Source organism: Eleutherodactylus coqui, chromosome 8, assembly GCF_035609145.1.
Source record: "Eleutherodactylus coqui strain aEleCoq1 chromosome 8, aEleCoq1.hap1, whole genome shotgun sequence".
Taxonomy (NCBI): domain Eukaryota; kingdom Metazoa; phylum Chordata; class Amphibia; order Anura; family Eleutherodactylidae; genus Eleutherodactylus; species Eleutherodactylus coqui.
This window is the reverse complement of record NC_089844.1, coordinates 62,121,520-62,147,513: the sequence shown is the minus strand read 5'-3', so window position 1 is coordinate 62,147,513 and position 25,994 is coordinate 62,121,520. Positions and strand designations below refer to the sequence as shown.

The 25,994-nt window shown below is 46.7% G+C and overlaps 2 protein-coding genes across 5 annotated transcripts in view; one reads left to right on the top strand and one right to left on the bottom strand.

Moving 5' to 3' along the window:
* The window catches only part of DIP2A (disco interacting protein 2 homolog A), a 78,369-nt gene extending 66,315 nt beyond the window's left edge, over positions 1-12,054 (top strand). For all 3 annotated transcript variants that reach the window (XM_066575718.1, XM_066575717.1, XM_066575719.1), the window contains 18 exons: positions 2,530-2,657; positions 2,919-3,033; positions 3,120-3,321; positions 3,440-3,549; positions 3,635-3,715; positions 4,130-4,253; positions 6,183-6,304; positions 7,448-7,559; positions 7,697-7,806; positions 7,930-8,060; positions 8,233-8,401; positions 8,602-8,772; positions 9,361-9,422; positions 9,505-9,562; positions 10,055-10,129; positions 10,224-10,398; positions 10,483-10,606; positions 11,019-12,054. In XM_066575718.1, coding sequence (XP_066431815.1) covers positions 2,530-2,657; positions 2,919-3,033; positions 3,120-3,321; positions 3,440-3,549; positions 3,635-3,715; positions 4,130-4,253; positions 6,183-6,304; positions 7,448-7,559; positions 7,697-7,806; positions 7,930-8,060; positions 8,233-8,401; positions 8,602-8,772; positions 9,361-9,422; positions 9,505-9,562; positions 10,055-10,129; positions 10,224-10,398; positions 10,483-10,606; positions 11,019-11,271 — 2,322 coding nt within the window. In that variant the 3' untranslated portion in view covers positions 11,272-12,054. The remainder of the gene's footprint in view (positions 1-2,529; positions 2,658-2,918; positions 3,034-3,119; positions 3,322-3,439; positions 3,550-3,634; positions 3,716-4,129; positions 4,254-6,182; positions 6,305-7,447; positions 7,560-7,696; positions 7,807-7,929; positions 8,061-8,232; positions 8,402-8,601; positions 8,773-9,360; positions 9,423-9,504; positions 9,563-10,054; positions 10,130-10,223; positions 10,399-10,482; positions 10,607-11,018) is intronic.
* Positions 11,916-25,994, bottom strand: part of PRMT2 (protein arginine methyltransferase 2) — a 28,503-nt gene continuing 14,424 nt past the window's right edge. Inside the window, exons 8-9 of one of the 2 annotated variants that reach the window (XM_066575720.1) lie at positions 12,422-12,590; positions 11,916-12,334 (exon numbers count right to left, since the gene is read on the bottom strand). In XM_066575720.1, coding sequence (XP_066431817.1) covers positions 12,302-12,334; positions 12,422-12,590 — 202 coding nt within the window. In that variant the 3' untranslated portion in view covers positions 11,916-12,301. Of the gene's footprint in view, positions 12,335-12,421; positions 12,591-25,994 lie in introns of those variants that run through there. The other variant, XR_010786368.1, reaches the window with a different exon arrangement.

Sequence of the window (25,994 nt, the reverse complement as noted above, 5' to 3'; positions counted from 1 at the left end):
GGATCTGTACAGCCTTTAATCAGAATGTCTTCAGACGTCAGACAGTGGATTGGAAAGGGTTAATAACGAATCCACTTTAGTTCTCAGTCTACTACACCCAAATCTATATATTATGGTGGCTCTTTCCACTAGTTTCCCCAAATTTGTGTGGCATGTATTGTTCTGACAAGTTATATAGCTGCTTGTGTTTTCAAGGAAAACTTAAAGGCTGTGTGTACCCATTTTTTTGCCTTTTTTTCTGATTTGATTTCTATGCTCGTATGGTTTTCCAAGGCACTGAAATCTTAGCAAATTCTGTCAGTGAGAGTAAACTGATGGGTTGTTTCTCAGCACTTCCCCTAGTCTGCTCCTCTATCATATCAGGAGAGCAGAGAAAGCTACTATTACAGAGGACTGAATGACAGTGCCAGATGATGATGATGGAGGAGATTGGGAGCTCTTATCGGCAGTGAGGGTTTTTACCCACTAGCATTCTTTTTAACGCTGCAATATCGCTGCGTTTTTTTCAATGGGACTTTCTAATGATAAAATCGCATGGCACAAAAATCACAAGTTTGTGACTTTGAACGTAAAGAAAAAAACATATGCTTGCGCTCGTGGGAATCAAGCTAAGTAACGATTACTTACAATTAGTTTATTTTTATAAAGACAAAAGTATGCTGAGCAAGGCGTTTCTGCGACCTCCCGTCGCCTTTTTGAAGCTCATTAAAGGGGTGGTCTCGCGAAAGCAAGTGGGGTTATACACTTCTGTATGGCCATATTAATGCACTTTGTAATATACATCGTGCATTAAATATGAGCCATACAGAAGTTATTCACTTACCTGCTCCGTTGCTAGCGTCCCCGTTGCCATGGTTCCGTCTAACTTCGGTGTCTTCTTGCTTTTTTAGACGCGCTTGCGCAGATGCATCTTCTCCCTTCGGCTGGTCTTGGAAGCATCGGCGTTTTGGCTCCGCCCCTTTTTCGCGTCATCGCGTAGCTCCGCCCCCGTCATGTGCCGATTCCAGCCAATCAGGAGGCTGGAACCGGCACACGTCATGGGGCGGAGCTACGCGATGATGCGTACAAGGGGGCGGAGCCAAAATGCCGATACTGCCGAGCGGAGCCGAAGGGAGAAGAAGGGAGAAGACGGATCTGCGCAAGCGCGTCTAAAAAGGCAAGAAGACACCGAAATTAGACGGAACCATGGCGACGGGGACGCTAGCAACGGAGCAGGTAAGTGAATAACTTCTGTATGGCTCATATTTAATGCACGATGTATATTACAAAGTGCATTAATATGGCCATACAGAAGTGTATAGACCCACTTGCTTTCGCGAGACCACCCCTTTAAGTCACAACAATACATTCTATTTATACATTTGTCTAAATGGCAGTAATAGAACTCACATGTCCTTGTGTGCATTAGCGGTGCACGCCGCAATCCAAATGTCCGGGCGGGATCTGCGCTACCAGCGATGATTAGCTGACGTCATCACGTCACTCCTTGGAACGCACGTTGCGTGCCAAGTCTTTTGAAGACTGGTAGCGGAGATCCCGCCCGGACATTTGGATTGCGGCATGCACCGCTAATGCACACAAGGACATGTGAGTTCTATTACTGCCATTTAGACAAATGTATAAATAGAATGTATTGTTGTGACTTAATGAGCTTCAAAAAGGCGACGGGAGGTCGCAGAAACGCCTTGCTCAGCATACTTTTGTGTTTATAAAAATAAACTAATTGTAAGTAATCGTTACTTAGCTTGATTCCCACGAGCGCAAGCATATGTTTTTTCTTTACGTTCATTACTTGTAACACGAGCCCCCCTCTGCGGGTGGTACAGCTCGTTACACAGATTTGCGGCTCTCTTCGGATGAGGAATCCAGCCACTTGTATATGCCATCCTGGATTTAAGGTGCCGATGAGATAGATTTCTCAGGTCTTTTCTCACCTAAGCACCGGTGAGTGTTTTTCCTGCTTCACCTAAAAATCTGCTAATTCTTCTATATTTATCTGACGCTCTCCTCATTTGTATAAAGTTTGTGACTTTGATTTTTGTGCGATACGATTTTAACATTAGAAAGTCCCATTGAAAAAAACTGCGATATTGCAGCGTTAAAAAAAAAAAAAAATTAGTGGGTAAAAGCCCTGAGGGGGAACTGAACCAGCAGCTACTTAGAAAAAGGATGAGATGGCTGTGTAGTATTGAGTGGGCGTGGTTATGCTACACAGCCTCTGAAAGAGGAGAGGGTAGGGGGAGATGAACTTGTTTGTATTCATGAAAGAGACCTGCTGATCAGAGCAGGGAATGCACCTCAACCAGAAACTTAAATGCAGGAGAACCTGCAAACAAAGTATGAGGCTTTCTAAATGAATGAGAAGGAAAACGCAATGAGCAGATAAGTGCATCATTTTTTTCCTGCAGGGACTTGGTCATGTGTTTATTGGTTTTTCATGCACAAAACTTTTCATAGTCTTTAAGTATGTGGCAACATATGTTTATCTAGTCCACTGAGAATTTAATTCCTATTGGTCATCCCTTGCAGGAGCGTTTGGTTTTTGTTGTTGGGAAAGTGGATGGACAGATGGTCATAAGTGGGCGCAGGCACAGCTGTGATGATGTAGTGGCAACAGCCCTTGCTGTTGAACCTATGAAATTTGTTTACAGAGGCAGGTAAGAATGTATGTAGAATCCATACAATACATTGATGCTTGTCCTTTATAGCAGAAGTCACTATGTGTTCCTGCTTTGTGTCTGATCGGTAGAGGTTCACGTTCTAAGAACTCCATCTATAACTTCCATATGCTGTAATAAGTATATTGAAGGGGTGACCCAAAGCGGACAACCCTTAGAACATGACCGTTAGATTAGTGCTAAGAACAAGATGCCGTAAGAAGTTATTAATGTGGGGTTGGATGTTCTGCTCTCTGTTAGGATAGCCGTGTTTTCAGTAAATGTGCTGCATGACGAGAGGATCGTGCTGGTAGCGGAGCAGCGTCCAGACTCCTCAGAAGAAGACAGCTTCCAGTGGATGAGTAGAGTACTGCAGGTAATTTGGTGGAATTTCCACTAGAATCTTGGGCTGAAGCTTACTTGCTAGTACTAGTTTTATTCTTCTTCTTTTTGTTCCCACAGGCAATAGACAGCATTCACCAAGTGGGTGTGTACTGCCTGGCACTAGTACCTGCGAACACTCTTCCCAAAGCACCTTTGGGTGGGATTCACATCTCGGAAACAAAGCAACACTTCTTAGAGGGTTCTCTGCATCCATGCAATGTTCTCATGTGCCCGCACACGTGTGTCACCAACCTGCCAAAACCACGGCAGAAACAGCCAGGTATATATATGCTACACACAAATTTCTACCATCTGCGTTCCATTTGCGTTATATGTATGTACCAGAAATGTGTTTCGGGAAAAAATTAACATTAATTGTCTTTTGTTTATTGGCTTAGATGTAGGTCCTGCTTCCATGATTGTGGGAAACCTAGTGGCTGGAAAAAGAATTGCACAAGCTTGTGGTAGGGATGTGTCTCAACTAGAAGACAATGACCAGGCCAAGAAGGTAAAACCACATCTACACGATCACATTGGTTTTGTACAATTCTCTAAGTCCTTTTTTCTTAAAAGCCATTTGTTTGTATTTCCAGTTCCTGTACCTGGCTGATGTTTTACAATGGAGGGCGCAAACCACCCCTGATCACCTTTTACTTCTCCTGCTTAATTCCAAGGTGAAGATTTTGATTGGAGCTGTTGCTAAGGACCTCTTATTCCCTTTTTTGTTCTACCATCAGTCCAAAATTTTCAATTTTATTAGAATTATTTTTCAAGATTTTTTTTCCCAAAAAAATTCTGCATTCCTTGAAAAAGTTATTATTCTTGATGCGGCTTGTTAAAATTGGATGAAATGTATCTCTTCTTCATATCAGGAAATTCTCAGTTTTTTTTTTTCTTCTTCTTGTAATTTAATCAGTTTTTTTTGTTTGTTGGGTAAAACATTTAATTGTGAAAGTAAAGTTTCTGATGTTTTATGCTATGGCTGCTAAATGAATAGGATGCAGCATCATGTGATACCTCATGCTGTGCGTATTAGAGGCTTGCTACTATTTAACTGCTGTATGCCATCTTTGTTTTCTCTTTCATAGGGCACTGTGGCCAGCTCTGCATCCTGCTTGCAATTGCACAAGCGAGCAGAACGTGTTGCTGCTGGGCTGCTAGAGAAGGCTCGTCTCAATGTGGGGGATCATGTAGCCCTTGTTTTTCCTCCAGGTGAGAGCAGTGGAGAGGTGCCCATACATAGTAGACAAAATTTGCTTGAAAATGGACAATTCAAAATCGGGGAGGAAAAAAGGCCCGCGTCATTAGGGGTTGAAATAAGTTTCAGAACGATCGTTCATCTGTCGTCCAGTGTTATTGTACGCGTATGGCAAGTTTAAACAGCTTTTAACTGCCACTATGGACTAAAATGTGTGTGGCTGAGCACGCTCCCTCTGTGAAGTTGCCGGGCTCTCGTAATATAATCGCAGAAAGCCCAGCCTGTTGCCATGGCAACAGGACGCCAGACACTGGCGTCCTGTAGTGCCATAGCCTATGATCGCTGTATAAGCGATAAGGCATCGCAGGGCAGTAGCCCTGCCATGCCTTATCACAGCGATCACCAGTGCTGTGCTGAAAGTGCCCCAGAGGGACACAATTTGTGTTTTAAAAAAAAGGAAGAAAAAAGTTTAAAAAAACCCCTTTTTTATGCTTTTTCTCATATTAGCATAAAAAAAGGTAAAATAAGATTAAAACCCCACATATTTGGTATTGTCGCATCCGTAACGACGCGTACAATAAGTTACACATGCTTTTCACTGTACACAGAAGAAAGCGTTAAAAACGCTAAACTGAGGCAAAATGCTAATGTTTAGCATTTTTCCTCCCTAAAAACGCTATAAAAGTGATCAAAAAAGCCGTATGTACCCCAAAAATGGTACCAATAAAAACTACAGCTCTTCTCGCAAAAAATAAGCCCTCATAGAGCTCTGTACATGGAAAAATAAAAAAGTTACAGGACTTTGAATGCAGCGATTTTAGAAAAAAAATTTCCAAAGGGTTTTTATTGCAGAAAAGTGGAAAAACCTTTTAAAAAAATGTTAGAATTTTGGTATCATTGTAACCGTACCGACCCGCAGAAAAAATGTATTGTGTCATTTATGCTGCATGATTAACGCTGTAAAAAAAAAAAATCCATGGCTTAATTTGTGTGTTTTCTCTCCCTGCTATCATAAAAAAAAAAAATAATGAAAGTTTTACAATATAATCTTATGTACCCAAAAGTTTCACCGATAAAAACTACAGTTCGCCACGCGAAAAACAAGCCCTTAAAATAAAGTTATGATTTTTGATAAATGGAGAAGAAAATCCGCCAAAAATCGTTGCGTCCTTAAGCCCAAAATAGGCCATGTCATTAAGGGTTTAACCAGAGAATTGTTTGCTCAGCAGTTGATTAGCCAACAACATACTTCAGTCTAATGTCCGTAGGTACCTTTAAGCAACTGATGATAGACTGTAGTCATCTGGGAAGAAGCCTGCTACGTTACAATTAGTCGCTAATGGAGATGAGCGAGCGTACTCTGTTTGGGTGTTTTTGCACTCGAGCACCGCTTTTTCCGAGTAACTGACTACTCGGACGAAAAGATTCGGGTGGCACCGGGGGTAGCAGTGGGGAACAGGGGGGAGCTCTCTTCCCCCCCCCCCCACACACACACACACACACACACACTCACTTCCCTCTGCAACCCCCGGCGCCACCCAAATCTTTTCGTCCGAGTAGTCAGTTACTCGGAAAAAGCGGTGCTCGAGTGCAAAAACACCCGAACAGAGTACGCTCGCTCATCTCTAGTCGCTAATAGTCGGATGAAAAATCTTTTGTTCCAAAGCTCTGTCTTTGAAAGACTGTTCACAGAAGGATTGTTTATCCGTAGTCTAGTGTTATTGAACATTTATGATCAACTGCCATGGCCAATATGGACTAAAATTTGTGCATGACTGCATCTGTGAAACCATCACTGACCGGGCGATTGTTCAAGCAGTTGTTCTGCCATCACCCTATGTCTATCTGATGTGAATTTACCTAAGAGCTTTTTGACTAATCTTATTTCCTTCTCATGTAAGATGATGCCATTTTCTATATTTGTATTTGTTTGCTTTATTTAGGCATTGACCTTATTGCCACATTTTTCGGTTGCCTTTATGCTGGTTGTATTCCTATCACCGTGCGTCCTCCGCACCCGCAAAACCTTGCAACCACTCTGCCTACTGTGAAGATGATTGTAGAGGTGAGTGCATCCAGACGAGAGAGACTTAAAAGCTATCTCTACCATTTTATAGATGTGCTTTAGGCTACTTTCACACGGACGAGGGCGATATCGAGCCGTGATTCATGGCTCGATATCACACTTTCCACCATATGAAAGCCCTGTAGATGTGAGGCATTTTCATGTGAAAATAGCCTTGCCTCACTACGGAAAAGGCCTTCATCCCACTGCTTTCAATGGGGCGGCAGCAGTGCTGTCCCCATGGAAAACAATGGGAGAACTCCGCAGTCCTCTGACACAGCAGCGGTAGGGGAAATCCCCGCGTGAAATCCCTTCACTCCCGCCGTGTGTGTGAAGGGATTTCCCAGGGGGGGGTGAAGGAATCCCCTGCCGTCAGAGGATCACAGAGTTCTCTCATTGCTTGCTGCCGGCCCCACTGAAAACAATGGGCGATATCGCATGCTGCGATGTTTCTCGCATAGCATCGTAGTGCTATGCAAGAAAGCATCTCTCATGTGTATGAACCCACTCAAATGAATAGGGTTCATATTTGTGCGTCTCGCAATGCACAAATCTCACGCAATTTTATCACCCACGTGAAATCGGCCATGTAGCTTCAGTTGCTTGTTACAGTACCCTTTCGATCTAAAGCTTGTTACGATTGATACTTTCTTTTTAACCCTTTCCAATCCACTGTCTGACGTCTAAAGACATTATGATTTAAGGCTGTACAACTCTGATTTTGGAAGACGTCCGTCGGGGTTCTCTTACTGTAATATTGCCAGCCTCTCTGCTGTCGGAGCCTATCCAATGAGTCACCTCATGCAGTACTGACTTTAGCCAGGAGATGGCGCCGTTGTATAATGGCAGAAAGAGTAAGCACCCTAGAAAAACCAGGATACAAATTGGATTGGAAAGGGTTAAAATGATTTTAAGCCGCATCTTATGTTGAACCTTCCACTGTCAAGCCCAATGAACTATCTATTGGAGGTGGTGTAGTCGAAGTAGTTTACATAACAGAACACTACTCTTCACCATTCTTGTCTATCCCAATAGTGCTGATGTGGTACATGTTTAAAGGATCTCTCGTAGTCGAAAGTTGGCAACGGTGCGTAATACATGGCTGTAGTGCCAGTTATGACTAGATATCCTCCTGTTTTACAGGTTAGCAAGTCTGCTTGTATCCTCACAACACAAGCAATAATGCGTTTGCTTAAATCAAAAGAAGCTGCTGCTGCTGTAGACATCAAGACGTGGCCGACCATTCTGGACACTGGTAAGGGTTCTAGCTTCAAGGACCTTGCATGGGTATAAACTTCAAACTCACCCTAAGAGTGAACACCAGTACGGGAATAAAGACGTATTTTTTTGCAGCACTAATGCACTCTGTTGCCTTGCTTTATGTCTCTACAGAAGACATGCCGAAGAAGAAAATGGCTCGTGTTTTCAGGCCAACGTCTCCAGACACTCTGGCTTATTTGGATTTCAGTGTGTCTACCACAGGGATCTTAGCTGGAGTGAAGGTAAGACAGCGATGTAACGTGTTGCTGCTGGAGATGGGTGTATCTTCATAAGTATATAGACCTGGTCTTAGTCCATCACTTCCATGTTGTCTGTTAAGTCGGTCTTACTTATTTTGTCTGCAGATGTCTCATTCAGCCTGCAGTGCCTTATGTCGGTCCATAAAACTGCAATGCGAGTTGTACCCATCTCGGCAGATTGCAATCTGTCTAGACCCGTACTGTGGCTTAGGTTTTGCCCTTTGGTGTTTGTGCAGGTAAAGTCTCATTTTCATTCTGCTTTCACGTTGGAACATTTTGCTCAATACACTAATTGCGTGCTAATGATGTCTCTACAGTGTTATTGGGAGGGGAGGTCTCTTCGGTTGCAGAAGACACTCTGGACTATTTCACCAAATGTATTGAATCCCTCCTTTCTTGTTTATACAGCGTTTACTCCGGGCACCAATCTATCCTGGTCCCCCCTCTTGAGCTGGAGACTAATGCATCCTTATGGCTCAGTGCAGTTAGTCAATACAAAGTGCGTGTAACTTTCTGCTCTTATTCTGTCATGGAGATGTGTACCAGGGGACTTGGCACGCTGACGGGCACCCTTAAGGTAAGGAGCCATTCATTCGTAAAAGATCTTTCTTGTCTATTCACCATTTCTAGCTTTCTTCCCTCATTCTGTCCTAAACCAGTCTTTTTTTGCTTACCTCCCCAGCTCACCCTCTTGTTACATACCGTTTTTTCTTTCTATGTGTTGTTCCTTTCCTAAACCTTAAATCCTTTCCCTGATGTATTCATTCCCTTGCCCAGTCCCGGGGTGTGAACCTGTCCTGTGTGCGCACATGTATGGTAGTAGCAGAAGAAAGGCCACGGATCTCGCTCGCGCAGTCCTTCTCGAAGCTGTTCAAGGACCTCGGGCTGTCCACACGAGCAGTGAGCACCACCTTCGGCTGTCGGGTCAACGTGGCCATTTGTTTACAGGTACGCTATTGGTTTCTACCACTTTGCTACATTGATATTTGTTAGGGCTGTATGACATTGCTGTATATAATTGAGGCAATGCGGAGCTGGTCATATGTTTCTTCTTATACGTTTCTCGACCTCTGTTTACTCCCACTGTCACTTTCATACCGTTTTCGTTTCTCTTACTTCTCTTTGTGGTTCCTCTTTCAGCCCAACAGACTGGGCAAGCTTGCTGATCAGGTATGGGGTCTGCATGTGTGTGCTGACATGCTATCTGATGCGTGCTTTGCTCTGGGCTCCGCTGGGCAGTGCAACAGAGGTGTGTGTGTCAGCACAGGAATGGCAGAAGGGGTCTGTGTTCCCAATTAGGATCAACACAAGGCAGGAGTTTCCGTTGGTTATGAAAACCGAGGATAATGAGGAGTAGTGGTTAGATAGATGAATGTGCAAGGCAGAATTGGCTGTAGATCAGATCTGTCTACCATGTGCTTTTTAGAATGTGTTCGTAATGCTTATCACCCGCATGGCAGCCCCTGCTCCAAATAATGTCTCGGTATTGTTCCTCAGTTGGGGGTAAAATAAAAATAAATCATTGATGTTTTATAGGGCACGGCAGGTCCTGACCCAACCACGGTCTATGTAGACATGCGAGCACTGCGCCACGACAGGTACCGACAGTCACCATCAACTATTTTATATATAGGACTCTTTATACAGTTTCCTCTCTAACTAGTTTTCTCGTTTCTTAAGAGTACGACTAGTGGAGAGAGGTTCGCCGCACAGTCTGCCCCTAATGGAATCTGGAAAGGTATGATGCTGTTCGGTGTAATTAAATAGTTCTTTTAGCTCTCGTCATAAAGTATGACCACCTGCTCCACTTGGTTTGTAGACCTTTTTCCAAAGGCACGTTTTCTTGAAGCCCCTTTACACGGGCCAGTGATCCTGCATGAACATTCATCACAACACGTGTTTACACGAGCATCGTCTCATCTGAATAGAGCAGCGATCAGCCAGGATGTACCCTTTCATCAGCTGATCGGCTCATTCGTGATTAGGCATGGGGTCTGCATTGTCGTCAGCAGCACATTTCCACCGGGTTATTCATCTCTACCATACAGTCTCAATCGGCCCATGTAAATGAGCTTCAACTTTGTTGATCGGCACTTGTCATGCGACTCATATCACCCTGTGTAAAACTAGCCATACTCTATTTGCAAGAAAAACGCAAATAGATAATAGACTGATAATAAAGGGGTGTGAAAGACTCCTGATTGGCTTATGTTACATCCTAATCTTGCAGATTCTTCCCGGCGTGAAAGTCATTATTGCACACACAGAAACCAAAGGACCCCTTGGAGACTCTCATTTGGGAGAGGTATGTGAGCAGTACAGTTGGGCTTAAATGTTGCATTTTTCGTTTTAAATGGGTAAACTTTTTTACATTTTCTTTCTTGAAAATCCCATACCAGGTTTGGGTGAGCAGTCCACACAACGCTAATGGGTATTATACAGTGTATGGAGAAGAGGCCCTGCATGCTGATCATTTCAATGCAAGACTCAGCTTTGGTGACACACAGACCGTTTGGTCACGAACAGGATACCTTGGCTTTCTCCGTAGAACTGAGCTAACTGATGCCAGTGGAGGTAAGAACAAGATGCGTTACCAAAGAGGATATTTAGAAGACCAAATCAAGAGTCCTAGTGATTAACACTGATATTTCTACTTAGAGAGACACGATGCTCTATATGTGGTTGGCTCCCTTGATGAAACGTTAGAATTACGAGGCATGAGATACCATCCAATTGATATAGAGACATCTGTAATTCGATCTCACAAGAACATTGCTGAATGGTAAGTTTCTAACTTGGTAACATAGTATGTAAGGCCGAAAATACATATGTCCATCTAGTTCAGCCTATTACCCTCCCCTCCAATGTGTATCCAGAGGAAGGCAAAAAAAAACCCCAAACCTAATGAGGTAGAAGCCAATTTTCCCCATTTTTAAGGGGAAAAAATCCTTCCTGACTCTAATCCGAATAATCCCCGGATCAACAACCCTTTTTGAAGTTATTCATGATTATAACATGCAATATTGCATTGCTGAAGAAAGGCATCCGGGCCCCTCTTAAACTCTTTTATCAAATTTGCCATCACCACGTCCTCAGGCAGACCGTTCCATAGTCTCACTTGAGATCAGTTCTTGTAATTTTTCTTTGCAACTTTGTGAATCTCCTTGTAATTTCTTACTTTTTTGCCTTCACAGTGCTGTTTTCACCTGGACAAACCTTCTTGTAGTTGTCCTAGAGTTAGATGGGCCAGAGCAGGAGGCCCTTGACCTAGTAGCTTTGGTGACCAACGTCGTTTTGGAGGAGCACTACCTGATTGTTGGAGTTGTAGTCATTGTAGACCCAGGTGTTATTCCCATCAACTCACGAGGAGAAAAGCAGCGTATGCACCTACGGGATGGATTCCTTGCTGATCAGCTTGATCCGATATATGTGGCATACAACATGTGAAAACAAGGAAAAGCTGCTTCCTGCCTTAGCCGACCATGCACTGGGTGCTGGGAATAAAAAAAGTTGAATGGAGGAGACCAACTCCACATTACTTCTATTCATCAAGATGCTGGATTGCTGCTGTCTTCCTTCTCAAGACGATTCATCTTCCCACCACCCAGGTGTGCTCCTAGTCACAGATAGAGGGAAACCCTCTTGATGCCAAGAATGTTCAGATCAGAATGTAAACTAATGAACTTTTACCTCTTACTGTGACACTGGATGTAGCTTCCTGACTCCTCACCTTCAAATACTGTGTTTTCTGTGCAGCGTCCGTTCTGCCTCCTGTGTTGTGTCGCCTTACAGAGCCCAAATCCATGCAATAATGTGAATCTCTGGATCTTCTAAATCTGAGCACATAGATTTTGTCTTTATTTTATCTAGTGTACGGGAGGGTGGGGGTGGGGTGGATCACCAATGTTCCCTAAGCCAAGATGGACTTTTCCAAAGCGTGAACGTTCACCAGCCCTTTGTGAGCTGCTACTTCACTTCTCACCACTGAACTGAATGTAATTATGTACAGAGACTATATAATTTATTACGTGCATCGGCCTACAAGGACATCCCAACTGGTTCTGAACAAAAAAGGGACAGGACCACTTCAATTTTAACACTGTAGTTTTTATAGCAAAAAGAGAAAAAAAAAGCTATTAAAAAATAACTCCATTAAGCACTACAGAGCCTGACAGTTACCTGTGATATTACAAAAAGGATAAAAAGCACATTAAACATTTTAAAAATGTCCTTTGTGGTGTGTTTGTGGGCGCTGACAGCCTCCTGCGTCTCATTAGCAGCAGTTACGATTTACATTACATCAAACTCCGCTGTGGGCAACTTGCTGTTCTCCATCCCTTCAGGTCCCGGTGAGCACCGTTTTACAGCCGTGAGAAGCATTGACCTACCATCAGGTGATGGCTTTGGTATTTAGCTGATTATTTAGCCATCATTGCATGTTTGTTACATCTATAATTTCATGTGACATCAGAAAGCATCATCTCCAGATTGGAAATACTTTGCAGCCTTCCTGTCAAAAGTAAGAAAAAAAAGTTAATTTCGATAATGAACAGATGATGAAACTTCTGGCCCTCGCAGCTTGCAGAATTGTACTCACTTGCACGCTTGTCCGTGACGAATTGGTAATAGACCAGGTGATGGTGACCGATAAATGACGTCTCCAAATAGGATTGCGCTTAAATACTACTGAGCCGGTGATCCTGTCGCCACTGTGAACCTGAATGGGCTTGTCCAGCATGAAGAGCGTGTGCTTCCAGTGGGTAAGCCTTTGGGACAAGGAAATGTAATTACAGGAAGGTTAGGGTAAGCCTTTGGGACAAGGAAATGTAATTACAGGAAGGTTAGACAGAAAGACCAGCGATGGGATTCCAGTGTACCAGGTAACTTATGGAAATGATTGAATGGAATTCATATGATCAGGGATTTGCTTCATCACTCTGTAAAGTTAGCCAAAGGCTACTTTTCCCCCAGTCGTCTCCACGACAGCACCAATGAGATTGCCTCCTCCTGGTAGGACAGGAACATACTGAGAGGTTAAAAGCTCCCCCCCTTCCCCACTTTCCTCAGTGTCTTCCTGTCCTGCCAGGAGGCAGGATCTATGAGAGGAGCTGGTGGAGAAGCCAGCGAAAGCATACAGGCGGATCGGAAGGCAGTGGCTCACCCTGTCATCCCTTCGCAGCCAGACGACTCCCGGGACGCCACATCAGGGTGGTAACCCCCGGGCCAGGTTCCTCCCGCGGCGGCCCATAGGGGGTTCAAAGCGGGAGCCTCAGTCCCCCTCGTCCTCCGGCAGAAATTACAGCGCGGCGCTCCAGGAAGCCCTTTGACGGCAGGGGGCGGGGCGCCGCATCTCACGTCCAGCGCGATGACGTCATCGCGTCTGCATTAGGAGCGGAGGGGGCGGGGCTTAGCGCAGGAGCGCGAAAATTCAAATAGGAACCTGAGAGAAGCCAGAACACCAGCATCACAGGTCGCAGGGTGTCTGCAGCACTGGTATAAAGAGGAGTGCTCCAGCCCCAGAGACAGCTGAAACCTCAGCCTCAGCGGCCGTAAGTAGCCAGTGCGGCAAAAATACAATGCAAATATCCAGTATGTTGTGTATGGAAAAATTGCATGTTTACCCGCAAAAATGCTTTGTTTGTCAGGGGGATAAAAAAGACATCCCCCCCAGAACAAAACTGCGAAAGTGCGTGGAATGCGGGACGAGACTGCCAGCCACGTATCAGAGGCCTCTATGCAAGGCATGCGTGGCTAGGCTAGTCAGAGAGGAATCGGGGGGATTCCTGGATGACGTTAGAAAGCTGGTGAAGGAAGAGGTTCAATCAGCTCTAACGTCACTGCCGGCACCGCCAGCAAAACGCCGAAGAAAGGCATATGTTCCCGAGGAGTCTTCTGATTCCGAGAACTCCATCGGATCAGAGCAAGAGGAGCAGGCGGCCGAAGAGTCCTCAGAGGAGGAGGACTACAGGAAATATTTGTTCCATCAAGATGAATTGACGGAACTAATTAAATCAGTTAGGGCTACGTTAAAAATAGAACAGCCCAGAGAGCCGCGGACCCGACAGGATGAGATATTCAGTGGACTTGGGGAGAGGCGCAAACATACCTTCCCGGTCCACAAAAACATCTCTAAAATAATTCAGAGAGAGTGGAGTAAACCAGACGCAGGTTCCTACTCCGCTCGAGGCGTAAAAAGGAGATACCCCCTGGAGGAGGAAGCTTGCGCAAGCTGGGACGAAATACCTAAGGTAGACGTCCCGGTGGCCAAGGTAGCAAAGAGGACGACTCTGCCCTTTGAGGATGCCGCACAGCTAAAAGACCCCATGGATCGCAAGGCAGAGGGACTCCTAAAGAAATCATGGGAGGCAGCGGCAAACATCCTTAGGCCAGGGATCGCAGCCACTTGCGTGGCGCGGACCCTGGGGGTATGGTTAGAGCAGCTGGAACTACATCTGACCAACAAAACGCCGAGGGATCAGATCCTTAACTCCCTTCCCATACTGCGCATGGCCACTAACTTCTTAGCGGACGCCGCAGCCGAGACCGTCAAACTCTCAGCAAAAGCCACAGCCCGCGCTAACTCAGCCAGAAGGGTGTTATGGCTGAGGTCATGGTCAGGCGACCTGGCCTCGAAAAACAAATTGTGTGCCCTCCCTTTCTACGGCCAATTTCTATTCGGACCGGACCTAGATAAAATTCTAGAGAAGGCGGCCGACAGGAAAAAAGGGTTCCCTGAGGAAAAACCACAGAGAGTGAAGACCTTTCCCCGGGCCCCAATGCAGCAGCCCGAGGCCTACCGAGGCAAGGGCAAGACAGGCCGCTGGAGTTACCCCAAGGGGGGCAGAGGAAGGAATATCCTCTTCAACCCCCATCAGGGGGAGCCGAAGCAAAGACCCTGACGCCATCCCCGTAGGGGCAAGGCTGGGGAGCTTTGTGGATCAATGGGCCGCAATCTGCGGGGGCCCATGGATCCCAAAGATCCTACAGCACGGATACCAGATAGAGCTGGTATCCATCCCCAGAAGGAAATTCATTACCACGCGAGCCCCAAAAAAACAGCTACATTTACTAGGGCAAAGCGTGCGCGACTTGCAGCGGTTAAACGCAATATCTCCCGTACCGCGAAACGAGGAAACCCAGGGCTATTACTCCAGGCTCTTTTTAGTAAAAAAACCCGGCGGGAAACACCGGACGATAATAAACCTGAAAGACCTGAACACCTGCGTCCGATACAGGAGATTCAAAATGGAAACCATCTCCTCGACAATAAAGTTGATCCCCAGAGGAGCCTACATGGCGTCCATCGATCTGAAGGACGCGTATTTTCACATCCCGATCCACAAAGATTCACAGAAATACCTGCGGTTCGCAGTGGACATGGGCGGAAGAACAGAGCACCACCAGTTCAGATGCCTGCCCTTCGGGATATCCTCAGCTCCCAGAATCTTTACCAAGATTATGGCGGAGGTAGCCGCCCACCTGAGAGAAAAATCGATCCTAGTAGTACCGTACCTGGACGATATTCTATTAATAGCAGAGTCCAAAAAACTCCTAACCAAACATCTGGAGACAGTGTTACAACTTCTCCAATCATTGGGATGGATTATAAACTGGGAAAAATCCAGCCTAGATCCCGGCAAGCAGAAGACGTTTCTGGGAATAACTCTCGACTCAGAATCGCAATGCTCCTACCTACCCGAGGAGAGAATACAAAAAATCCGCAGAATAGTCAAAACCTTCCTACGAAGACGATTCTGCACAATTCGGGAGGCAATGTCTCTTCTGGGGAGCTTGACATCATGCATCCCAGGAGTAGCATGGGCCCAGGCCCACACCAGAGCCCTACAGGCCGTAGTCCTATCCTCGTGGGACAAAAGGCAGTCCTCGCTAGGGGCAAGGATGTACATCCCAAACAGGGCAAAAACATCCCTGCGTTGGTGGACATCCCCAGAGAACCTGCGGAGAGGGGTTCACTGGCTACAAAACCCAGCCATCCACATCACAACAGACGCAAGCGCCTGTGGATGGGGAGCGCATGTGGGGAACCAATTCTTTCAGGGTCCCTGGCCTCAGAGGATAAAAGAACAATCCTCAAATTTCAGAGAACTACAGGCAGTTTGGCAGGTTCTACAGCAGTTGGGCAACTCGCTACAGAACCATCACATAAAAATACTGTCAGACAATGTCACCGCGGTCGCTCACATACGACACCAAGGGGGCACAAGATCTCCCCCACTGCAAAGCATCGCACAGAAAATCTTTCACTGGGCGGAGGGCCGGATCCTCTCGATCACGGCAACCCACTTAAAGGGGACACTAAATGGAAAAGCAGACTTCCTCAGCAGGAAGCAGATAGACCCAGGAGAGTGGTCCCTCTCCCCAGAGGCATTCAGAATCTTAACCAACCGGTGGGGGACCCCACAGTTGGACCTCTTCGCAACCAGGGAGAACACGAAAGTAGGCAACTTTTTCTCCCTCCGGCCAGGAGATCGTCCGATAGCGGTAGACGCCCTGGGCCAGGACTGGGGACAAGGACTGGCCTACGCCTTTCCTCCCATACCACTAATCCCCAGGGTTTTACAACACTTCAGAACCCAGGGATGCACGCTAATCCTAGTGACCCCCTTCTGGCCAAAAAGAAGCTGGTTCGGTCTTCTGACAACACTGAGCGTCCAGGACCCAGTCACCTTGCCTACCTGGACGGATCTTCTATCGCAGGGGCCACTGAACCACCCCGGCCTAGACAAACTCCATTTAACGGCATGGCTCTTGAGGAATCCTCGCTAAGACAGAAAGGATTCTCAGAGAAAGTAGTAGAAACCCTAATGTCCAGTAGGAAAAAGACGACCCACCTGATCTACCAGAAGGTCTGGAGAAAGTTTTCCTCATGGAGACAGGGAAGGGATCGCGGGGATTCTATCCCCGACACTCCGCTAATCTTAGAATTCCTGCAGGAGGGCTTAGAGATGGGCCTCTCCCCGAGCACCCTAAAAGTCCAGGTTTCAGCCCTTAGCGCTATCTGCGACACAAAATTCGCAGACGATAGATGGGTCCACAGGTTCCTAACAGCAGCAGCTAGATTACGCCCTAGGCCCATAAACCTGTTCCCAGACTGGAACCTTAATTGGGTTCTAGGGGCCATGACAGCGGTACCATTCGAACCGATCAAAGCGCTACCTATAAGAACGCTGACAATCAAGACCATCTTCCTAGTAGCCATTACATCCGCAAGACGGGTTAGCGAACTACAGGCCTTGTCCATCCGCCACCCGTTTATGAAAATTACAGACACCAAACTAATATTTAAAACAGACCCGGCCTTTATGCCGAAAGTAGTGTCAGATTTTCATAGGTCCCAGGATATAATAATCCCCTCATTCTTCAGCCACCCAAAAAACGAGGAGGAAAGAACCCTAAGCTGCCTGGACGTTAGGAGAGCAGTCCTAACCTACATAGATACAACGAGCCACTGGAGGCGGGATGACAACCTGTTTGTCCAGTTCAGTGGCCCAAATAAGGGTAGCAAAGCAGCGAAAAGTTCCATAGCCAGGTGGATCCGCCTGGCCATCATAGAATCCTATAAAGCCCTCGGGAAGGAGATCCCGTTAGCGCTTAAAGCCCATTCCACAAGGGCAGTAGCGTCCTCATGGGCCGAACACAGTTCAGCCTCGGTCGAGCAAATTTGCAAGGCCGCAGTCTGGAAAAAACCCCACACGTTTACTAAACACTATAGGGTAAAAGTGCAGCAGGACGAGGACATGGCCTTCGGCCGCAAAGTCCTCTCGGCAGCAATCCCACCCTAATAAACTTTAGTTGGTACGTCTCATTGGTGCTGTCGTGGAGACGACTGGGGGAAAAAGTGGATTATACCCACCTGATAATCAGGTTTCCAGTAGTCTCCACGACAGCACCCGTACCTTTCCCGCCCTAGAAAAATAAAATAATAAATTTAAAATTAAAAAACCCCGGTTAGGGGAAAAAATTTAAGTTTAGCTCCTGCCCCGGCAATTCGTTAGAATCCACTGAGGAAAGTGGGGAAGGGGGGGAGCTTTTAACCTCTCAGTATGTTCCTGTCCTACCAGGAGGAGGCAATCTCATTGGTGCTGTCGTGGAGACTACTGGAAACCTGATTATCAGGTGGGTATAATCCACTTTTTTTTTTTCTCATCTGTTCCCATTGTATTTCCATATTTCATGTTCTGTCACTATTGAGGTTTCCTCTGAAAACAAGCTGTAAGCCCATTCAGATGGCGTATTTTCCATTTGTGTATTTCGCAGACAGCACATGAAGCCAATCTAGCCTATGACGCTATACACGCAAGAGTGAAACATTACTGAAAACAACAATTCTAGCAAGAAAAAATTGTAATCGGTGTCCGCTATTGCCATTCGGTCCCATTGACTAAGGTTCTGATCACACCGGCATTGGAGTCTGTCGCAGTTTTTGTCATATTTGAGAAGAAGAATATCCTAGCATGCAGCAATGTTCTTTCTGTCAGAGTAACAGATCCCATTACATGACAGCAGGTTTCATGGAGTGCAGTCATTCCTGCTGCGAAGGATTCGGCACAGCTTTGTGATATCTACTTATGACATCAACAATGATACATATGTGAACAGAGCCTTTCATGGGAACTAACTGTAATACAAGATGCAGCCTATGAACCGAAGTGGAGATGCTTTTGGAGATTAGACCTCTTTCACACAGGCAATGCGATATTGCTGCAAGAAAATCACAGCGATATTGTATATCTGTGTTATGTGCGATATCGTGACTTTTTTTTGTCGCTACAAAGTTGCATGACTTTGTAGCGTTCTTTTACCGGGATTTGGGGGGAGGGTGGCCTTCATTGAATGGCTGTGATTGGTTCATCAAGCTCTGGCTCTGGTTGGCTGAGCCATGGCGCTAGAGAACCAATCACTGCCAATGCTTCCTAGAGGCGGGGAATTTAAACCAGGAAGTGCTGATCGAAAACTACAAGCAAGTGCTGCGGAACGTCTGAGTGAACAGCGGCTGTTAGGTGGTGATTTTTTTTTTTGATTTTTTTTTTTTAAAGCTAGGGCTTATTTTAGGGCTTTTACAGTAGGATTTCCTACTGTAAAAGTTGCATTGCACCACAAGAAAACCACTATTTCCCCAGTCGTCTCCACGACAGCACCAATTGAGATTGCCTCCTCCTGATAGGATAGGAACATACTGAGAGGTTAAAAGCTCCCCCCCTTCCCCACTTTCCTCAGTGTCTTCCTGTCCTGCCAGGAGGCAGGATCTCTGAGAGGGGCTGGTGGAGAAGCCAGCCAGAAGCTACTCACAGGCGGATCGGAGGGCAGTGGGTCAGCCTGTCCTCCCTTCCTAGCCAGACGACTCCCGGGACGCCACATGGGGTGGTAGCCCCCGGGCCAGGTTCCTCCCGCGGCGGCCCATGGGGGGTACAAAGCGGGAGCCTCAGTCCCCCTCCTCCTCCCTGCAGAGTTACAGCGCTGCGCTCCAGAAAGCCCCTTGACGGCGGGGCGTCACGTGTCCAGCGCGGCCGCACCAGGAGGCTCACGGAGGGGGCGGGGCTTAGCGCAGGAGCACGAAAATTTAAAATAAAGGAACCTGAGAGAAGCCAGAAAGTGGACCAGCACTACAGGTCGCAGGGTGTCTGCAGCATCGGTATAGTAATGAGTGCTCCAGCCCCAGAGATAGCTGAAACCTCAGCCTCAGCGGCCGTAAGTAGCCAGTGCGGCAAAAAATACAAATGCAAAATCCAATGTATTGTATATGGAAAAATTGCATATTTACCCGCAAAAAATACTTTCCTTTTTTTGTCAGGGGGATAAAAAAGACACCCCCACCCCCCAGAACAAAACTCAAAAAATGCATGGAGTGCGGGACGAGACTGCCAGCTACGTACCAGAGGCCTCTATGCAAGGCGTGCGTAGCTAGGCTAGTCAAAGAGGAATCGGGGGGATTCATGGAGGACGTTAGGAAGCTGGTGAAAGAGGAGGTTCGATCAGCCCTAACGTCACAGCTGGCGCCGCCAGCTAAACGCCAGAAAAAGGCGTATGTTCCCGACGAGCCTTCCAACTCCGAGAGTTCTATCGGATCGGAGCAAGAGGAACAGGCGGCCGAGGAGTCCTCAGACGATGAGCACTACAAAAGATACCTATTCCATCAGGACGACTTAACGGAATTGATTAAGTCAGTCAGGGCTACACTAAAAATGGAAGAGCCCAGGGAACCACGTACCTTACAAGATGAGATATTTGGGGGACTAGGGGAGAGGCGTAAACATACCTTCCCTGTCCACAAAAACATCATTAAAATTATCCAAAAGGAGTGGAAGAAACCAGACGCAGGTTCCTTCTCCGCTAGAGGTGTAAAAAGAAGGTACCCATTCGAGGAGGAAGTTTGCGCAAGCTGGGAGGAGGTACCCAAGGTAGACGTCCCAGTGGCCAAAGTAGCTAGGACGAGCCTGCCCTTTGAGGACGCCGCACAATTAAAAGATCCCATGGATCGCAAAGCTGAAGGCCTTCTAAAAAAATCATGGGAGGCAGCGGCAAACATACTTAGGCCAGGGATCGCAGCCACTTGCGTGGCGCGCACTCTGGGGGTATGGCTAGAACAGCTGGAGCTACACTTAACCAATAAGACGCCAAGGGAACAGATCCCGAATTCTCTCCCTATCCTGCGTGTGGCAAATTTCCTAGCGGATGCCGTGGCCGATACTGTTAAACTCTCGGCAAAAGCTACAGCCCGATCTAACTCAGCCAGAAGAGTGTTATGGCTAAAAATCGTGGTCAGGCGACCTAGCCTCTAAAAATAAGCTATGCGCCCTCCCGTTCTACGGTCAGTTTTTGTTCGGACCAGACCTAGACAAGATCCTGGAGAAGGCGGCCGACACAAAGAGGGGATTCCCGGAAGAAAAGCCGCAGAGAGGGAAGACCTTCTTCCGAGCCCCAGTGCAACAGCCCGAGGCCTACCGAGGCAAGGGCAAGACAGGCCGCTGGAGTTGCCCCAAGGGGGGCAGAGGGAGAAATATCCTCTTTAATCCCCACCAGGGGGAGCCCAAGCAGAGACCCTGACGCCAGCTCCGTAGGGGCAAGGCTGGGGAACTTTGTGGATCAATGGGCCGCAATTTGCGAAGGCCCATGGATCCCAAAGATCTTACAGCAGGGATACCGGATAGAACTGGTGTCCCTCCCCAGAAGGAAATTCGTTATCACAGGAGGCTCAGGGCAACAGCTACACTTACTAAGGCAAAGCGTTCGGGACCTGCAACATCTAAACGCAATATCCCCCGTACCGCGAAACGAGGAAACCCAGGGCCATTATTCCAGGCACTTCCTAGTAAGAAAACCCTGCGGGAAACAGCGGATGATGGTGAATCTGAAACCTCTGAACACCTGCGTCAAGTACAGAAAATTCAAAATGGAGTCCATCTCCTCAACGATAAAGTTGATTCCCAAAGGGGCCTACATGGCATCCATCAATCTGAAGGACGCTTATTTCCACGTACCGATCCACGAGGGGTCCCAAAGATACCTAAGGTTTGCAGTGGATATGGGCAAAGGAATAGAGCACCACCAATTCAGATGCCTGCCTTTCGGGATCTCCTCAGCACCCAGAATTTTTACCAAAATTATGGCAGAGGTAGCCGCCTACCTGAGGAAGAAGTCAGTCCTAATAATACCCTACCTGGACGATATTTTAATAATAGCAGAGTCGAGGGAACTACTAACGAAACACCTAGAGATAGTGCTAGAACTCCTCCAGTCTCTAGGATGGATCATAAACTGGGAAAAATCCAGCTTAGACCCCGACAGGAAGAAGACGTTTTTGGGCATAACGCTCAACTCAATTACAATGCTCCTACCTGCCCGAGGAAAAAATACAAAAAATCCAAAGGCTGGTCAAATCCTTCCTACAGAAACGATCATGCACAATTCAGGAAGCCATGTCTCTCCTGGGAAGCCTGACGTCATGCATTCCCGGAGTAGCATGGGCCCAGGCTCACACCAGAGCTCTGCAGGCCTCCGTCCTATCCACGTGGGACAAAAAGCAGTCCTCGCTAGGGACAAAAATGTATATCCCAAAAACAGTGAAAACATCCCTGCGTTGGTGGGCATCCCCAGCGAACCTGCAGAAAGGGGTTCATTGGCTACAAAACCCACCCACGCACATCACAACGGACGCAAGCGCCTGGGGATGGGGAGCGCATGTGGGGAACCAGTTCTTTCAGGGCCCGTGGTCTCAAAGGATAAAAGAACAATCCTCCAATTACAGAGAGCTACAGGCCGTATGGCGAGTCCTACAGCAGTTAGGAAACTCGCTACGGAACCAGTATATAAAAATACTGTCGGACAATACCACCACGGTTGCCCATATTCGGCACCAGGGGGGCACAAGGTCTCCTGCCCTGCAAAACATTTCGCAGAAAATTTTCCACTGGGCAGAGGGCCGGATCCTTTCGATCACGGCAACACACTTAAAGGGGATGCTAAACCAAAAAGCGGATTTTCTCAGCAGGAGGCAAATAGACCCAGGAGAATGGTCTCTCACCCTGGAAGCATTCAGAACCCTGACCAACCGATGGGGGATCCCACAATTGGACCTGTTTGCAACCAGGGAGAACGCCAAAGTAGGCAATTTCTTCTTCCTCCGGCCAGGAGATCGTCCTACAGCAATAGACGCCCTAGGCCAGGACTGGGGAGAGGGGCTGGCGTACGCTTTTCTTCCGATACCGCTGATCCCCAGAGTCTTACAACATTTCAGAACCCAGGTATGCACGCTAATCCTGGTGACCCCCTTCTGGCCCAAGAGAAGTTGGTTCGGTCTTCTGACAACGTTGAGTGTCCAGGACCCAGTCACCTTTCCTACCTGGACAGATCTGCTATCACAGGGGCCACTGAACCACCCGGGCTTAGACAGACTCCACTTAACAACATGGCTCTTGAGGAATCCTCACTAAAGGGGAAGGGATTCTCAGAGAGAGTGGTAGAAACGTTAATGTCCAGCAGAAAAAAGACGACCCACCTTATCTACCAGAAGGTTTGGAGAAGGTTTTCCTCATGGAGACAGGAAAGGGATTCCGGGGATTCTATCCCGGACATCCCTTTGATCTTAGAGTTCTTGCAGGAGGGCCTACAGATGGGCCTCTCTCCAAGTACCCTGAAGGTCCAGGTCGCAGCCCTTAGCGCCATATGCGACACAAAGTTCGCGGACAATAGATGGGTCAACAGGTTCCTGACAGCAGCAGCTAGATTACGACCTAGACCCATAAACCTTGTTCCAGACTGGAACCCTAATTGGGCCCTAAGGGCCATGACAGCGGAACCATTCGAGCCGATCGAAGCACTACCGATAAAAATGCTTACGATCAAGACCGTTTTCCTAGTAGCCATCACGTCCACAAGGCGGGTTAGCGAGCTTCAAGCCTTATCCATTCGCCACCCGTTCCTAAAAATCTCGGACACCAAATTAGTATTTAAAACGGACCCTGCCTTCATGCCAAAAGTGGTATCACATTTTCATAGGTCCTAGGACATAATAATTCCCTCATTTTTTAGTAAACCTAAAAACGAGGAAGAAAAAACCCTAAGCTGCCTGGACGTTAGGAGAGCAGCCCTAGGCTACATAGATGCGACAAGCCACAGGGGACGGGACGACAACCTGTTCATCCAGTTCAGTGGCCCAAATAAAGGGAACAAAGCGGCAAAAAAACTCCATAGCCAGGTGGATCCGCCTGGCCATTATAGAGTCCTATAAAGCCCTCGGGAAGGAAATCCCCTTAGCTCTTAAAGCCCATTCTACAAGGGCAGTAGCATCCTCATGGGCCGAACATAGCTCAGGCTCGGTCGAGCAGATATGCAAAGCCGCAGTCTGGAAGAAACCCCACACGTTCGTTAAACACTATAGGGTAAAAGTGCAGCAGGACGAGGACATGGCCTTCGGCCGCAAAGTCCTCTCGGCAGCAATCCCACCCTAGGGAAACTTTAGTTGGTACATCTCAATTGGTGCTGTCGTGGAGACGACTGGGGAAAAAATAGATTATACCTACCCGATAATCGGGTTTCCAGGAGTCTCCACGACAGCACCCGTACCCCCCCCCCCCCCCCTAAATGGATAGAAAAGAAATTATAGAATATAATTTCCCCTCAAAAAATTAAAAAAAAAAAAATCCCACTTAGGGAAAGAATTTAATTTAAGCTCCTACCCCGGCAATTCGTTAGAATCCACTAAGGAATGTGGGGAAGGGGGGGAGCTTTTAACCTCTCAGTATGTTCCTGTCCTAGCAGGAGGAGGCAATCTCAATTGGTGCTGTCGTGGAGACTACTGGAAACCCGATTATCGGGTAGGTATAATCTATTTTTTCATGTGATGCAACAGGAAGGCTCCATAGGTAAACATGGGCTACAAAACATCGCAGATTGCAGCAATATTTAGCATGCAGCGATTTTTCTTTTTCCTCGCAATGTAGCAGCCTGCAAAACATCGCTAATGTGAAGGAACCGATTGGAAAGCATGGGCTTCACATACAGGCGATTCGTAGCACTGTTGCATCACAAGATAGTTTCTGCGATTTTTGTCGCCCTTGTGAAACCGGTCTAAAGGCTGGCTTCAAACAGGTGTAGGCGCATTCACACTCGCATGTGCCCGTTTTACTATATATGTGCGCACATATGTTATGCGTATTTGCACACTCAAGCATGCTCCCACTGATTTCTATAGGCAATTACCGTATATACTCAAGTATAAGCCGAGTTTTTCAGCACATTTTTTGTGCTGAAAAACATGCCGAATTATGCGCTTACGTCCACAGTGCTGGCGGTGGAGAATTCGAAAGCAGAGCAGGAAGATGACAGCGGGGAGAATTCGAAAGCAGCTTTCCGCACCACCACCGGGGACTCAAACGCCGGCTAGGAAGGGAGTATGGAAGTTTTTTTTTGTTACCCAGCATATACTCGAGTATAGGTCTGCTTATGCTAGAGTCAATAAGTTTTACCAGTTTTTTGTGGTAAAAGTTATTGACTCTGCTTATACTTGGGTCTCCTACTCTAGTAATACTCTAGTACATACAGTAAGTTAAATTTGTTTTAATATGTGCAATATGCACGAAAATAGAACCTTTTTTTTTTTGTTTTTTTTTTGCACCCACAAAATATGCTCATGTGAATGAACTCATTTAACCCCTTGAGTGGCACGCTCAGAAATTTTCCGGGACGAGCTCCACTGCTCATAGCAACATAGCCCGGAAGATTTCCAGGCTATGTATCACTATGGGAGCTGCAGAGCACAATGCCACAAGCTGTGACATTGTGCTCTGCCTGCACAGACCCACAGAGAACAAAGCAAGGGCTTTGAAAAACCAGCAGAAGATATTGCCGATATGCCGGCAATCTCCTGCACTGGTTTGTTTACAGGTTGCCATAGAGACCATCGGCTTGTCAGAAGCAAGCCGATGGTCTCTGTGGCAGGGAGAGCTGGTTGTTAGCTGTCAGAGGACAGCTAGGTACCTGCTCTTACAGCAGAGATCAGAGAAAACCTCCGATCTCTGCTGTGTTAACGCTTTACATGCTGCAGTCTATGTGACTGCAGCATGTAAAGGGCTGTCACTGCAGCATGTAAAGGGCTGTCACCATCGGACCCCCGGAATGTGATCAGGGGTCCTGATGGGTCCCTGTGGAAGTCCCCTAAAGGGACAAAAAAAATAAAAAAATAAATTAAAAAAGTTAAATTATTAAAAAAATTATAAAAACACTTGTCTCCCTTTACTTTGTAAAAAATCAAAAATACAATCACACATGTGGTATCCATGCGTCATAATGACCCAGAGAAGGAAGTTAATACATTATTTAACCCCTTAATGACATGGCCCCCTTTTTTCTTTTTTCCCCATTTCTTTTTTTCCTCCCCCCTGTTTAAAAAATCACAACTTGTCCCGCAAAAAACAAGCCCTTATATGGCCATGTCAATGGAAAAATGAAAAAAGTTATGGCTCTTGAGACGCAACTGCAAAATTAGTTGAAATTCAATGATTAGACCATTTTAAAAAACCTGCCCTGGTGGGCACGACAGGGTGGTAGGAAACCCGCCACTCAAGGGGTTAAATCAATGGATTATATTCACTGAGTATTGCATGCGCAATATACAGCTCAAATACGTTTTGTGTGAATAAGCCTTTTAAGAA